The sequence below is a fragment of the Setaria viridis genome, chromosome 2 (assembly GCF_005286985.2).
Source record: "Setaria viridis chromosome 2, Setaria_viridis_v4.0, whole genome shotgun sequence".
Classification (NCBI taxonomy): Eukaryota; Viridiplantae; Streptophyta; class Magnoliopsida; order Poales; family Poaceae; genus Setaria; species Setaria viridis.
Window position 1 is genome coordinate 4,193,307 of NC_048264.2, and position 15,137 is coordinate 4,208,443.

A 15,137-nucleotide genomic window follows, 5' to 3' on the forward strand; every position below is an offset into this window, starting at 1 on the left:
ACTTCGGTAGCAAAACTATAATTTTATCAGGCCTCTAAGGTCACCTTGAACACCACTCAAAAAGTACTTATGAATCTGCCTAATAGCCCTGACACCAACATATAAAAAAAATCATATCTCCTAAAATATGCAACAAAAAATAATTAAATTTTGGTGACAGGAATTTTCCTTAATTCATCTCGTCTCTTCATTCTTCGGTTGCTCAAACTTTCATGATGTTAACTCCAAATATGTAAACTACATATGATTAGTCAAACGGATTGCTTTCGAAGAGATCTACACATCCACAATCACCGATTTTCTATATGAGCTATGGATCAAAAAGTTAACTTTTGTCTGTCCTTAAAATACCCGGTCAACATTTACACCTTTTACGCGTTCTAACATAAAAAGCGCATTTTGCTTGAAAGCACAATCTATTAATTCATAGACAACCAATCATAAAAGCAATGAATTCAAATATCTTATGAACAATACATAATTAATGACAGTTCAATTTTTGGGTTGTTACAGCCTACAAACGAGATCGGTTCGCAATAATCCTAAATTACATACGTCAGTCAAACACGGCCGTCAGAACCGGGAGTACTGGCGGCGGTCATGTCCGTGCATCCCATGCTCCGCGTGCCTCACCTCATCCCGCCTCCACTCCCTGAACTCCACGGCGTCCTCCATATCTCGCAACCGGCTCGGCCCGTCAAAATGCACCGCCGCGGCCACCGCCTTGCCGTGCCCGTGCTTGTGCCCAGCTCCACCCCTGTGCTGGACACCGAGCGTCGGGTCGTGCCTGTGCCGCCTGTGGCCTTCTTCTGCTGCCGCCTCGGGCTGCTCCACGTGATGGTGCCTCTGGAGGTGCACGTGGTGATGCCGGTGCTGGTGGTAGTCGCCGTGGTGGTGCGAGTGCTGGTGGTGGTGGCGGCGGCGGCGGTGGTGGCCTTTCCTGTGCCTCAGGTGCGCGCGACCGTGTGGCTCCAGCCCCAGCAGATCCTCCCACCAGTCGTACACCGGGTCGAAGAAGCCTTTCTGATGAAGAAGCCACAGGACCACTGCGCCTGCAAACCACATGGAGAAAATTCCGTTTGCTGAGCATTGGCAAATGTATGGGGTTCAAGAGTTCGGCATTGAAATAATAGTGAAAATTAGCGTGCGTACCTATGGGTAGCATTGCAACTACCAGGCAGATGATGATGACCCAGCCGATGCAGATATACTGGAAATGGCAGCCGATGTCGAAAAGGCTCGAACATTTGGTCCAGCTGCTCCCGATGACATCATTGAATATTAAGGGGGTGTTTGAATATTAAGGGGGTGTTTGGATACGAGGTGCTAAACTTTAACAGTGTCACATCGGATGTTCGGATACTAATTAGGAGAACTAAACATGAGCTAATTATAAAATTAATTGCAGAACCCTGTGCTAATTCGCGAGACGAATCTATTAAGCCTAATTAATCCACCATTAGCAAATGGTTACTGTAGCACCACATTGTCAAATCATGGACTAATTAAGCTTAATAGATTCGTCTCGCGAATTACACTCCAACTGTGCAATTAGTTATGTAATTAGTCTATATTTAATACTTCTAATTAGCATCCAAACATCCGATGTGACGGGTGTTAAACTGTTGGAGCCAAACAGGCTCTAAATATTAGGAATCAGGAAATGCAACAAAACTAAATATTTCCCATTCGCAAGAATTGATTGGAAGAGACAAGAAACCTGTCAGGGAAAATGACGAAACTGGAAGGGATCCAAGAAGTACCTGCACGATTTGCCAGTCAAGAAATTTGTCACGAAATCCCAGAAGTTGAAGCAAAAAGTTCTAATTGCTTCCAAGAGACCCCAGATGCCACCCTCCTCCTTGTGGTCATTCGTTGAACCAATCTACAAAGTTTTGAAGGCAAGAGAAGTAAACATGGAATTTTGCGATAAACACCGGTATCCTTCCTTGTCAGGTTGCTTATTCATAGATAATGATTTTAAGCAACATGATGATGTAAATCATTTGAGTTCTTTTTTAGCCTAAAGGAGCATATATGTTAACATTTAACATTGGTTGCAATTTGGGATCGCCGCCCTTTGTGCAAACAAAGCTAATTAACTCGGATAATCAGTAAGAAAGCACAAACTTTTCAGAACCTGTGTTCCATTATTAAAAACTGTAGCTGTAGTAGAGAATTGGCATTCTACTCTGTCAACTTCAGTAAAATCCGATGCCTTCAGAATTGCTGAAATGAAGCATAGCTGAATGTCAGCTTAAGTCCTAACACGGGAACATTTACAAAGCAAGGGATGCTAAGCTCTACTACAATTTCTAGCATTAGCCCACCTGCACATTGATATTTTTCTGCTTCATTTGATGATGAATGCAAGTCAAATGATTTGATAAACACTTCACCAGGTTTCATGACATAGTACTGCTCCTGAAAATGTCACCAGGCAAATTTCAGGAGAAAGCATCCAGTCAGAAGATAAACAGAGCAGGAAATTATGCTCAAGGATAATTAACAGTTAAAATCAGTGTAAAAATTATATATAGTAGGAATAGAATGTTCAGATATTTCTCTCAAAAAATAATTTAACTATCAAGAATATTAGCTAAGTACTTCATTGATTATAAAAATGGTATTCTACATTTACTTGATTGACTAATAAAAAAACTCAACTAGCTGGGGAAGGCCGTCCCCAGCATTGCACTAAGTAAGAAATCTCAGCTAAGCTGGCTGAGAAAACCCTCGAACACCGGTTGCACCATAACCAGAGCCAATCATGACCCGCTGGGTTGACGGTCACTCCAACTACCCCGGAAGGAGAGCCCAAACCAACCACAGGTGCCAAAGGGCTATGCCCTACCACTATTTTTTTAGTGTTGCTAGCAAGGTTTATTTTTTGCTACCACCGGAATTTCAACCCTGGTTGGTGCCTCTCTCAACTGGGGAGCTTACCACTACACTACAAGAGTGTTGCACTTGATTGACTAATAACAAGTTCAAGAAATTATGACCACATAAAAGTGGGTCTGCATGTAAGTAAAATTTGGAGCAAACAAAATAGTATAGGTCTGATGACAAATAATGCTCAGAAACACCAAATATGTAGATGATATTGAATATTACCTCCAACTTACTGATGCCACTTAAGCAGTTGAACTACAGATAAACAAACCAAGTTAAGTTCCAAGAAAAACAAAGTCAGTGTTTGCAGATGAGCTCAGCTAAAACTTTGAACCCGAATTATATAGAAGACTAGATCACACTCAACAAAGGAACCACTAGAATCTTTACACCACTAAACCATAAAAAGAATCAACTACCACTGGCATGGTGCACAGCTAATACTGCAAGAATTTTGGTCCTTAAAAATTCTAGTAAAATGGGGAAAATTAGTTAGCAACATAACATCAAGGATCTATAAGTAGATGCATACTGTCAATCTATATGAAGCCTCCAGTTTGCCAATATTCATTGTTGTAACCTTTGCGGTACCAACTTGACTCAATGCTTCAAATGTTGCCACGTCGATGCCCATGATCTTCCCTGGACTCCTGATATGGAAATGCAACACATTAGACATTTCTCTTGAATTAGATAACATAAAAATGTACATGTGCAGGACTAGAGATAAAACATAGAGTTGCACATTTGTTTTTCTACTATGTTGTCAAGCATGATGTTACGTACATTTAATTGGAGGGATGGTCATTTGGATAGCATCTGATATGGTTACTTTACTAAGATAGGGAAGGTAGTAGATGGGATCTCGCCCTCACGCTGGAGGCTCTGAGATTAATCCTCTACTTCTTCCTTGATTACAATGGATGGTGTGGCTGTGCTTATATAGCCAACCATCTAACAGACTCAATCTAATCTAACCAACCTTATCTCTTTAACAACCTTTTCTCTAATGACCTGCTAACAAACCAATCTTATTTCCATCGGGGTACTGTTCATGAGCTACAGTAATCGTGGGCCTAGGCCTGTTGCCAGCCCACTTGCCATAACAGCATCTGATTTTAAAAGTGGAGTTGTGGTCTGCCAATATAAACCTGGCTGTAATCATTAAATTGAAATGAGTAAATATCATTACTACCTCTGATAGGAGTATTCTATATCATCAGCACTCAGCTCTAGCAGTAAATTGGAAGATAAAGCTTCTGTGACTCCCACGGAAAAACTATGAGCACCTGCATTCTGTAGGGGATGTATCAGAAGCTTTATTCAGCATTGTCAAAATGTGGACTAAGACAAGGAAAGTTACGGAAATATAACTGGATGTTGATTGATCCTTTGAAACCTTCCCTCCACAATATATAGGGGCACTTGATTACTGTCTATCCGGCTTTTGTCACTCTGAAACAAATGGTGAAAATCTTTCAAGATTCAATCAAGCATATAGTGAGTAATTTGAGTCAAAAAGGCATATAACTGATTAATAAGTAGGCACTTGAAACTTAAACTGCTATGTTGATCTCACAGGAATTAAATGAATTAAAACAGAAACAGTTTGAATTTAAAATATGATTCAGGATACATTAAGGTGAGAAGTTCAGTATCGTCCTTTTTCGACATTGAATTTTCCATTACCAATGGTGGCCAATAAGGCTAATATTTCACTTGTGTTGTTCCATAAGATCAAGAAAAACCCAGGGGCTGCTTACATTAATTCTATAATTACCTCCCAAAAGTTCCAAAGCTGTTCGTTCAAGCAGCTCGAAACTGGTGATGAACAGAAACTAGGTTGGTTTTGGAAAGCCTTATAACCAACACCTATCTGGTTGCATTCAGGACCAAAACGAACTCTCTCCAATAGCATCCACTTGATATGTTCATCACCAAGGTCTTGCGGTTGACCACTTCCAGCGCCCTTCAACATAGCACATTAATAAAATGTTTACTCTCACATAATAGAATAATATTGCAAATCAGTAGATTGTGTCAGGATATCCATCATAATTTGGTGATGTACCTTCCGTGGAGTCACAAGGTATACGTCCTCAAATGTTGGGATACTTGTATAACCAGCATAGTCACCAACAAGATTAACTTTGAGAAAGTTGTCACTAGAAATGACAGTTCTATTCTCCGGTCCAACAACAACCTCCTGCAGTGCAATTGGGGGAAAAACATCTCTGAAGTGAGTGACATACCCAAAATCAATTGCAGACCATAAAAAAGAAAAATTATTTTAACAATCTTCCTTTGTCCAGGTCATGGATATGAATGTTTAATAAAGAATTGGCATGAGCATTCATCTGGTAATTTATTCAAGAATTATCAATAGCACTAGTTGGAACTCTGAATGCAGAATTTGAAGTCCTACTGTTACAGAAGATCCTTTCTTCACTTGTACTCTGATGCTGAACCCAAGTGACCATGGTCCAATTCCCCAAACATGGGACCTGCTCGTAAGATACAATGATAGCCACTTATTGTCTCGAACTGGACCTGAACAAATAAAGGATACCCATGGGTTTGTAGAAAAGTTTGTAAGCTTGAAATGAGGAACTATTCCCCTATTTCAAAAGAACTAAAACTAAGTTTCCGTACATGAAAAAGAATACTTATTTTATTTTTTAAAAACTGAAACAAATAATTCAGTGATGATAGAAATGTCAACAACAAATAAGATCATGCCTACTTAACATAACAGATTATACATTGTATAACTAAGAATATCAGCCAGTAGTCAAGTTCAGAAAATTCACAGCCAAGTCCAATTGTCAAAGGCAATAACTTGTATTTCAGAGTTAACTTGTACCTGTCACCAGGAAATCGTAGACAGTGAGCTGTATTACGTTTTCCTTTGACTAGTTTATCAACTACAAAGTAGATGAGTGTGAACAAAGTGTTAGGTAGTGTACTGAAGAAACAACATATGGCATAAGAATTATTTCTAAACTTACAAAAGTTTCCACATGATGTTGGTGCACGTTGATTAGGCCCACAGGGACAGCAAACAGGCTAGTGCAAGCCACAATTGAGGAAAAGGTGAGCGTAAGGACATTATAAATTATATATGCATATATAGAAGTAAATAGACAAACAAGGCATGTCCATAATGTGACTTTGTTTTGGTTATTGCTAGCATATCTCCCACTTAAACAATGCCTTCTACCAATCAGCAATTCTAGACTATTTATGGTTTGTTAAAGGGTGTAATGGAAACATGTTTTTCTTTTCATGAAAATATGATGTTTTAACTAAACTTTATCATTTAAACCAAAATATGCCTAACAATAATCTCTTTTGAATATTAAGTATCTGATGGTTAGCATTCAATTTTAGAGCTTGCTGACATGGGCACATGGAAAAACATGGTTGCTAAATTCAGAGTTGAATTTTGAGTAAGGATCGAAGGATATAATCAACCGTGCAGAATAGGAGGTTTAATATTATATTACTAGCACATATGAATATATGGAAACAACAAGAAGCATATTGGTAAAATATTTCTCACCTCTGTGTGCTCAATTACAGTGCCATTCTCATGCCATAACCTAACCATAGTCATGGAAAGAAATACCATTGGTACAACATAAAAAAAAATGCCAAATAAAGTCCTGTGAAAGAGTCCACAGATAGGACCATCAGAGTACAAGGATCCAAAAAGGCACACATCCTTTTTAGCAATAGTGAGACCGTCAAAGACTTTTAGAATTTTATGAAATTGTGCTTAATAAAATGAAAATAAATGCAATTTGATTATCTACTAACTGGAAAAATGAGAGGCAATGATGAAGTCCAAATAGGGACCACGAAATATGTTACCTTTCACATTCTCCAACAACATTAGAACCAGCATACGGTTCGCATTTGCGTGTCTCGACAAAGTGTTCCTCAGGTTTGTAAACAACATCCTGAGAGGTGAACAGATAAGAAATGGCTCAAGTAACATTAGGAATCAGAATGATTTGAGAAACGGTAAGAGAATTCACTGTAGTCCGAACCAAAACCGCACATGGAAATTTCACAAACAAATGGAGTGTTATAACAAGTTCGCAACTCAAGGAACAACTAACATATTGAATCCTGTCCCTATGAAGTGATGGCAGAGCATCATATTATTGAATGGTATTGTGGAACCCATGTATATCTAGGAACATTTCTGAAAGGAAATGACTCATTTGTGAGCACATTGGCATATGCCCACCCTGGCATCTGACCGTTTCTCTGGATGTGAACCTGTTGATCTAAAACCATCAATGCATTTTTGGAACAGACATGTTAAACGACTGATGAAACAGCCATAGATTCAGGACCTCGCTAGGAGCTCCAGTCAGCATGTTCTGCTCGAATACCAGAACTGAAGAAATGGGACCAATGCAACACAACTAATCGCAAATTAAACTATAAACCAAAACATATCCACACAGAAAACTGCACACATCCAAAAACTGATCACAAATTAAATTATTAAAAACGGAGTAATCGTTACCCACAACGTTGTCGTCAGAACTCAGAACTCCGACGACACCTGCTACAGAGAGCATGAACAAAGGGCTTACCATAAGGTAGGTGAGGGCGTAGACCGCGGACACGGCGCTCTTGCTGACGGTGATGACGGGGGGATCCCGTATGCGCCGCGTCGCCTCCGTCCCGTTCACCACGTCCACGACCTTGGTCACCAGCGACGCCTCGCCGCCGCTCTGCAACCACCCCCCAAATCACTCAGAACGCTCGGCTCCATCGGACGCGGCGCGGAGGCGGAGGAGGGGAGAGTAGGGAGGCGCTTACGGAGCCGGCGGGGACGGCGAGGTCGAGGACCAGCTTCTGGGCGCAGGAGAGGCTGCCCCCCGCGTCGGAGTCGCGCTTGCAGCGCTCCAGGCGGGACTTTGAGAGGACCTCCGTGCCGCCTGCGCTGCCGGCGGCGGCGAGGAGGAGGACGGCGCAGAGAAGGGCGCGAGGAGGAGACATAGCAGTTGCCGGCGGGGCTTTGTTGCCTCCTTTCGAATTTGTGGGAGGGGAGGAAAAACCGAACCGTTCGTTTCCACTTTCTTGAGTTGTGTGGGCAGAGTCTCGCACGTCAAAGCCTCAAAGGGACTCCGCCGCCGCTCGTCTTCCGTAGAAGCCGCGCTTGTCGCAGCCACCGACTCACCGTCTCGGGCTCTCGGCCAAGCGTCCCTGCAGATCCAGAAGGAGAGAGGTTTGGTTTGGTGGACGATCCAAGAAGGAAAGAGGCGAGGGATTAGGGGCTGTTTGGAAGCACTCCACCTCACGAAAAATTGCTTCACTCCACCGACTCCGAAAATTTCGCAGCCAAACGCGTCTAGCTCCAGCAACTCCGGCTTCAGGAAAAAAGGTGGAGCAGGGGGTAGATCCACGTTTTTTGTGGAGTACCTCAAGAGGTGCTCCAAAAACCCACTTTACAGACCTCCTCGTGGAGTTGGTGGGTATTTACCCACCATTGCCACTCGTTACACAAGTTACCGGTTCGCGAAATAAAAAACAGCCTCCCGTTCGTGCCTTCCACCTCGCCGCCCGCCGGCCGCGCCGGCCGCCCGCCCGCCGCGCGGCCGCGCCGTCCGCGCCGTCCGTCCGCCCGCCGCGCCATCCGCCCGCCGCGCCGCGCCGCCCGCCCCCGCCCGCCGCCCCCCGCGCCGCCCATGCCGCGCGGCCACCCTTGCCGCGCGCCCGCCACTGGCGCGCCGGCCGCCCGCCGCGCGGCCCGTCCCTGCTCGCACGGAAATAATGGAGAAGAAAGGGAGAACTAAAGAGACTGACAAGTGGGATCCATTCACATGGGTATAATGGACTTTACACAGCAAGATCTTTTGTTTTTGGAGCTGGATCTGTACATTTTGCCAAACATGTGGACAGCTCTGGTATTTTTTTGGAGTTGGTGGAGTGGAGCTGCAATGTGGTGGAGTTGGTGGAGTGGAGCTCAAAAATTTGGAGTGGAGTGCTCTCAAACACCCCTATATTGTCCTTGTATAAACTGTAAATTCATGGCGTGCACAGGAAAAAAAATGAAGCACAATCGATCGGACGGTGGCTGCCTGTGCAGTTGTAATGCTGCTAACTTCCAATCTGATCCGATCCGTTGGATAAGCAGCCTGGACGGTGGATTGCATGGACAGAGTCTGTGCAGAAGCGGCACACGCGAAGGTGGATAGCAAGGGTTCCCCGCCACGGCCAATCCATGGTTCCTGGACGACACGTTCCAGCGACGGCAGGATCCTCCACACCAGCGGCGACAGTGGCTGCACCCACCTCTACGACGCCGACGCGGGCTCCACGACCACCGTGCCCACCGTCAAGCGGCGGAAGGGCCGCGAACCCATCGTCATCCCTGTTGTCGGCGCCGCCGGACCCGAGGAAGAAGAAGGGAAGGAAATGGTCTACGACTACTGCAACGACCACAGCTTCGAGATCCTCAACTTGAGCCGACACCCTCAGAAGTGGGAGCTAAAGTCGTACCAAACGAGGTCTAAGAACAACCGACCTTAGGGGTTAAATTGAGAGAGAGGGAGAGTCAATAGTCTTGGAGCTGTTTTGAATCCACCTGACTGTTCCGGTCGATGTTTTCCTCTGCCTTTGTACTCGGCTACTAGCTGAGAACAAGAAACAGCTAATGACTGTTGACTCCCGAGCCATCACCATTTTTAGAGTTATTAAACTTTTTGCTATCGAGGTGAGCATTCAAAAACCATCCTTACGAAAACGCACCCGAATTTGCCATCCGAATTTTTTACATTTTTGCTGAGTTGGAGTGGCGCGTGAGCATGCCAGCGTGGCGGAGGCACGCAAAATGACCATGGAGCCCCCCGCCTTATCCCCGCCAAGGACGCCGTGCGCACCGCCGCGCTGGCGCCGCGTCTGGGCCGCCACGCCGCTCGTCCTCGACGATGCCGTCTCCCGCATCCTCGACGCGCACCCAGGCCCCTTCCGTTGCGTCCGTCTCACCCACGTCTGCAACTACGCCGCGGTCCGCGGCGGCGACCACCTCACGCGCGACTGGCTCCGCGTCCTCGCCGCAAAGGGCGTCGACGACCTTGTCCTCGTGTGCCGCCCCTGGCCCATCAGCGCGGACCTCCCCGCCAACGTCCTCCGCGTCGCCTCCCTCCGCCGGCTCTACCTCGGCCTCTGGGACGACTTCGCCGGCAGCACCAAGGCCCTCCGCCGCGGCAACGTCGTCTTCCCCAGCCTCCTCGAGCTTGGACTCCCCTCGCGCCCTGAGCGTCCGTCGCAGCGCGGCGCCGTCCCCGGCGGAGCTGGAGACGAGGTAGGCGATCCTGGGCACGGCGCCCCGCGGCGGGCGGTCCTCGGCCCGCATCTGCTGGTGGAGCTTGGCATCGGAGGTCGCGGAGGGTAGCGGCGAGAAGGAGAGGAGCAGCGCGCGGGAGGAGGAGAAGAAGAGAGACGCGGAGATGAGGAGCGAGGAGAGGAGGACCGACGCGAGCAGCGGCGCCGCCCACTGCCGGTGGCCGTGGATGTGCGCCGCCGCCCCGGCCAAAAATGTCCCACACATATAGAACAAGCAGGTTCGGATTGATTATGTACAACTAGCAGCTCAGACAGCTGATTTCTCCAACGAAATCATGCACAAGCACAAGCTTGATTATTCCCTAAGATCTTATCATCAGCAAAGCGAACGCCACGGTGAGCCGCTGGAAATTCACTCAAGAAGTTACGACGCGACGACCTCCTCATCGTCCGGCGGCTCCATGAGCACGACGGGCGCGACGAGCGCGAGCGTGTTGGTGTGCGCGGCGAACGCTGCGGCGCCCCAGTCCGTGCCAGCCCCCGCCGGGTGATCCGGCAGGACGGCCTCGCCCCGCCGCCCCGTCGCCGCTTCGAACGCCACCACGAGCCTGCCGGCCAGCAGCACCACCTCCACCTCCGCGCCCTGGAACGACAGCAGCCGCACGTCGTCGTCGCGTGGAATCCAAAACCTCCTGTTCGCCGCGGCAGTGATGGCTCCCGTGTGTGCTTCTGCTCTCGTCGTCGGAGTCGGTCAGCGATTGCCAAGGTCGCTGCAGTATCTCCACGATGGAGACCGTCGCGGCCGCCTCCCAGCCACCGTGCCCGACTCGAACACCACGACGTCGCCGTCGGCGCGCACGGCACAGGCACAGTGGAGTCATGAAAAATGGCACGGCGAGCACGGTGCAGTGGAATCAAGGTGGGGGCAGCGTGTGGTCTTTTTGCGTGCCTCCGCCACTGTGGCATGCTCGCGTGGCACTCCATATCAGCAAAAATGGCAAAGAATTCGGCCGCGTTTTGTGTGTAGGGCTGACGTGCAACATAATATAGTCTTCAGTCGCAGAGACCAGGGAGAGGGCAATCATCAGCGTGTTCATTTCAGCTACTGCTGCGGTTGTTGCTGCCGCTTTTAGTTCAATGCTACAGTACTTTTGTATAGGTAGGATGCAGCTGCAGCCGCCGCAGCAATAGCTCAAGCGAGCAGAGCCCATATTGAAGAGAGACTTGACCAAACATTGCTCGGTCTCCACGTATTGACAAAATGGCCCGAAGGCTGAACTGAAAAGAAAAGGCAAATGCAAATGCAAGTCTCAACACGCAGATTCTATGGCTGATTTGCTTGCACTATGAAGAGAAACGTGCATTAGTCGGCATTAGTAGCCTCTTACATTACCTTTTCTTTCACTTTTTTTCTATCATGGAAATATGGGATCTTTCAAGCAGGCATTTGTTCTGAACTCTGTTTCTGACTGCAAAACTCGTAGTAGCAATTTGGGCATTTGAACTGCAACGAGATTCATTCCAACCACCATATGATCTGTATCTTGTAGCAGTGAAATTCGATTGGATGAAAAAGGATCAAAGATGGAGTGAATTGCAACGAAAATTATAACTTCAGATTGGAGTTCAGTGTTCAGACCAGATACGAGATGAACAGAGATGGCTGCGTGCGTAGTAGGAGTCTGGGCTATAGACAAATACCTGGAGGTAAAATCTGCAATGCGCGGCCGGTTTTCGCAGGGCGACCGGCGACGACGGGCGGAGCCAACCGCGCGAGCTTGGCCAGCGCGTCCTCATCTCCTGCCTCCACCCAGGCCGTGGCAGGCGACGGCGGAGGTCGCGGTGGCCTGGCCCGCGAGCAAGACGGGAGGCAGCGGCTTGGCCCGTGAAGTCATCGGAGCAGAGCGCGGGATGCTTGGCCGCGGAGCCGGCGGCGGCGCAACCTCGCCGATTCCCATCTCGCCGCCCAGTATATTTTCACGAAGCCCCCTGGATCCGATCGCGATTAATAATCGCGATCCGAATATTTATAACTCACACCCTGCATATATGCAAATAACCCCCTATTTTGGATCGGATAAATTATTTCGATCCAAATATATGTATATAGACCCCTAGCTGAGATGGGAATTTTGCATGGTACCCCCTGGTTGGCTCTGCCTCTCTCTCAACCCTCACCAGCTCCTGCTCCGGCCGCTGCCCGCCGCCGCCTCCCCTACCGGCGGCAAGAGAAAAACCCCACCCCACCGATTTCCCCGCTCAGACTCTCTGCCGCCCCGAATCGGCGCCGGCGCAGCCGAGCGGCTGCGAGCAGGCGAGTGAGCTGACGAGGAAGAAGGCGACGACTGAAATGGGCCTTGGGCCGCTGCGCCTGACGCGGTTGTAGGAAAAAAAAAACTTTTCATCCTCAACCGTGGCAACAAATTAAACGTGCCCTAGACTTCATTCCGTCGTTAGATAACTTGGACAGCGGGCGGCGCCTCGTGCACATCTGCGGAGTCCGCCGCCGCCGCCGCCGCCGCCGCTCATCGCCGGAGAGCGCCGGCTTCAATTACTGAAACGGTGAAACCTGCTACGCATGCGTTTTTTTCTTAGCTCCGATCATTCATCTCCCCTCTGATTGACAAGAAGATGCATCACGTGCCCTAAACAAATCGTGCTTTCTAATCTCTTTTGATCATCAGTATCTGCCAGATCGTGTGAGTTGGGGAAGAAGATGATCCGGCGGTTCGTGAATCTGGTGTTGGAAGAGTACTACGGCAGCCGCAAGTATTCGCTGCACCGGCTGGACGTCGCCAAGTATCTCTTCTACCCGTCCACGGCCCAAGCGGAAGCAGCGAACGCCAAGGAGAGCAACAATGGTGGCGGCGGCGTCGGCGATAAGCCGAATGCCCCGAAGCCACCGAGGATCAAGAGGCTGCGGCGGCTGCCCGAGCCGAGCATGCGCTTCTCCCCGTTCCCTCCCGCCGACGACGGAGAGGACAAGCGCTACCGGGGGTCGTCCTTCAACGACGACACGTTCATCCTCCTCAGCCCCGGCAGCAGCGAGGGCCGCATCCTCCACGCCACCGAAGGGGGCCGCACCGTCGTCTACGACGCCGACGCGGACGCCGTCAGCGCCACCGCTTCCAGCTTCCCCGCGCGTATGGAGCGGTGGCCCATCGCATTCTCCGTCCCCGGCGCCGGCGGCTTCATGGAAGAGAAGGAAAGCCTATACGTGATGCGCTCCACCATCAGGCCGCCACCGCCGCCCAAGTACAATCACTACGACCCTGCTCCCAAGGAGCAAGACCCCTGCTCCGGCGACTTCGTGGTCCTCGATTTCAACAAACCCTTCGAGTGGCAGCGTCTTCCACGGCCGCCCTTCGTCCCCGACGGCGACCGGCCAGGCTCGGGCTCCTACTCCGACATCAGAATCGGATCCTCCACGGTGGTCGACGGCGGCCGCACCATCTGTGTGTCAGTGTCACCGTCATTCAACGTCGAGCGCACCTACTGCTTCGACACCGCCACGCGCCAATGGCGGCACGCCGGCGACTGGGCGCTGCCCTTCTACGGCAGAGCCGAGTACGTCCCCGAGCTCGGGACCTGGATCGGCCTCTCCTCCTCCCCGCCCCACCACCTCTGCGCCTCCGACCTCGCCGCCGCCATGGACGCTCACCGAGCTCCCACGCTGCAGCACGTCTGGGATGACTTCACCCCTCCGCCCGACAAAGACTCGTCGATCGTGCTGAACCGGCGCTTCCCGCTGTACGTTCTCAGCCGGTGGACGGAGTGGTCGCTGCTAGGGGTCAGCCTGGTGAACCTGGGCTCCGGCAGGTTCTGCATCCTCAAGGTATTCAACATCAGCCGTAGTGAATCGGTCGGCTTCTCTTCATACGACAGCTGGTCCGAAGAGAAGGAATTCACCGTGCTCACCGGCGTGGAGGTGGTTCGCTGCCACGACGGCGAAGGGGGGCTCCGGATGGTGAAGCACAAATCCAGACGCTGCGAGTTCGGCAGCAACCATTGGCTGCTCTGAATAGTCAAGCATCAATTCCAAATTAATGTCATTTGAAGGAGCTAGGCACTGTAATTATATTGGTATTATTTTTATTATATATATTCCACTAGGAAAGATATTTAATTTTTGTTGACCGCATCATTTGGGTTTTTCATATGTTTCTAATTTAAGTCCTGTCTCACGAGTTTCGTAGCCATCATAACTAAAACTTGCATCTGAGATTTTTAGCTGAATTTTGGGTTGACACTCTTGACATTGTTCGCGTTCAAAAGTTTGCTGGGTAATTGCTTTGCATAACTTGGCACATGAAAAGCAAAAGGCACATGCATGGTGGTAAACCAAGCCCTACTCAGTTACTCTCTCCGTTCCAAATTATAAGTCATTTTAACTTTCTTGGAGAGTCAAAGCATATCAAGTTTGACCAAATTTAACAATAAAGTGCTAACATTCATGATATCAAATAGGTATCATTAGTTTCTTCATTAAATATATTTTCATAGTATATCTATTCGGTGCCAAAAAAAAATTGTGATCTTCTCTATAATTTTGGTCAAACATAAAATGGTTTGACTCTCCAAGAAAGTTGGAATGACTTATAATTTGGAACGGAGTATCTTTTACGTCTGATTATTTTCTATGCATGGAAAGTCAACAACAAAGTCAACCATTGTTAGTCTCACTATTTTGAGGCAACAATACTAGGTTAGTATAGGTAGAAGCCCAATGGGATAGGTGGCCAGTAAAAATAGAGAAATATAATGCAAGGATTTTGACTTTTGAGCTATAGTTTAGACCTAATTAAGAAATACCATCTGACATAATGTTGTGTATCAAAGTGGTAGAGGTAGGTGCACATCGGTTACTTGTCTGCCCATCCTGCATGCTCCGCTTAGATGGTGATCAAAGTCAGTGCCCATAACGTACAGGTGTC

At 48.4% G+C, this 15,137-nt stretch overlaps 2 protein-coding genes across 2 annotated transcripts; one reads left to right on the forward strand and one right to left on the reverse strand.

Annotated features, from left to right (window-relative positions):
- Nucleotides 1-441: 441 nt before the first annotated feature.
- LOC117842872 (protein HAPLESS 2-A) lies at nt 442-8,135 on the reverse strand. Its single transcript, XM_034723396.1, has 18 exons — nt 7,735-8,135; nt 7,506-7,646; nt 6,769-6,857; nt 6,458-6,497; nt 5,904-5,961; nt 5,759-5,819; nt 5,321-5,399; nt 4,967-5,101; nt 4,676-4,864; nt 4,270-4,350; nt 4,091-4,191; nt 3,428-3,545; nt 3,118-3,150; nt 2,331-2,424; nt 2,141-2,229; nt 1,764-1,885; nt 1,153-1,256; nt 442-1,052 (listed from the first exon to the last, which is right to left on the reverse strand). The coding sequence occupies exons 1-18, from the start codon at nt 7,912-7,914 to the stop codon at nt 574-576; spliced, it is 2,193 nt and encodes a 730-aa protein (XP_034579287.1). The 5' UTR covers nt 7,915-8,135; the 3' UTR covers nt 442-573.
- Nucleotides 8,136-12,683: 4,548 nt separating this feature from the next.
- Nucleotides 12,684-14,224, forward strand: LOC117846560 (uncharacterized). Its single transcript, XM_072291757.1, has one exon. The coding sequence runs from the start codon at nt 12,920-12,922 to the stop codon at nt 14,222-14,224; it is 1,305 nt and encodes a 434-aa protein (XP_072147858.1). The 5' UTR covers nt 12,684-12,919.
- The last annotated feature ends 913 nt before the right edge of the window (nt 14,225-15,137 follow it).

What these genes read in the sequence shown, in the direction of transcription:
- LOC117842872 (XM_034723396.1), bottom strand. Translation starts at nt 7,914, where the DNA reads ATGTCTCCTCCTCGCGCCCTTCTCTGCGCCGTCCTCCTCCTCGCCGCC. An exon ending in CTGTAATTGAGCACACAGAG is followed by an intron (nt 5,962 to 6,457) that starts GTGAGAAATATT and finishes GGCTTGCACTAG; the next exon opens with CCTGTTTGCTGTCCCTGTGG. An exon ending in AGGCTTCATATAGATTGACA is followed by an intron (nt 3,151 to 3,427) that starts GTATGCATCTAC and finishes GTTTATCTGTAG; the next exon opens with TTCAACTGCTTAAGTGGCAT.
- LOC117846560 (XM_072291757.1), top strand. Translation starts at nt 12,920, where the DNA reads ATGATCCGGCGGTTCGTGAATCTGGTGTTGGAAGAGTACTACGGCAGC.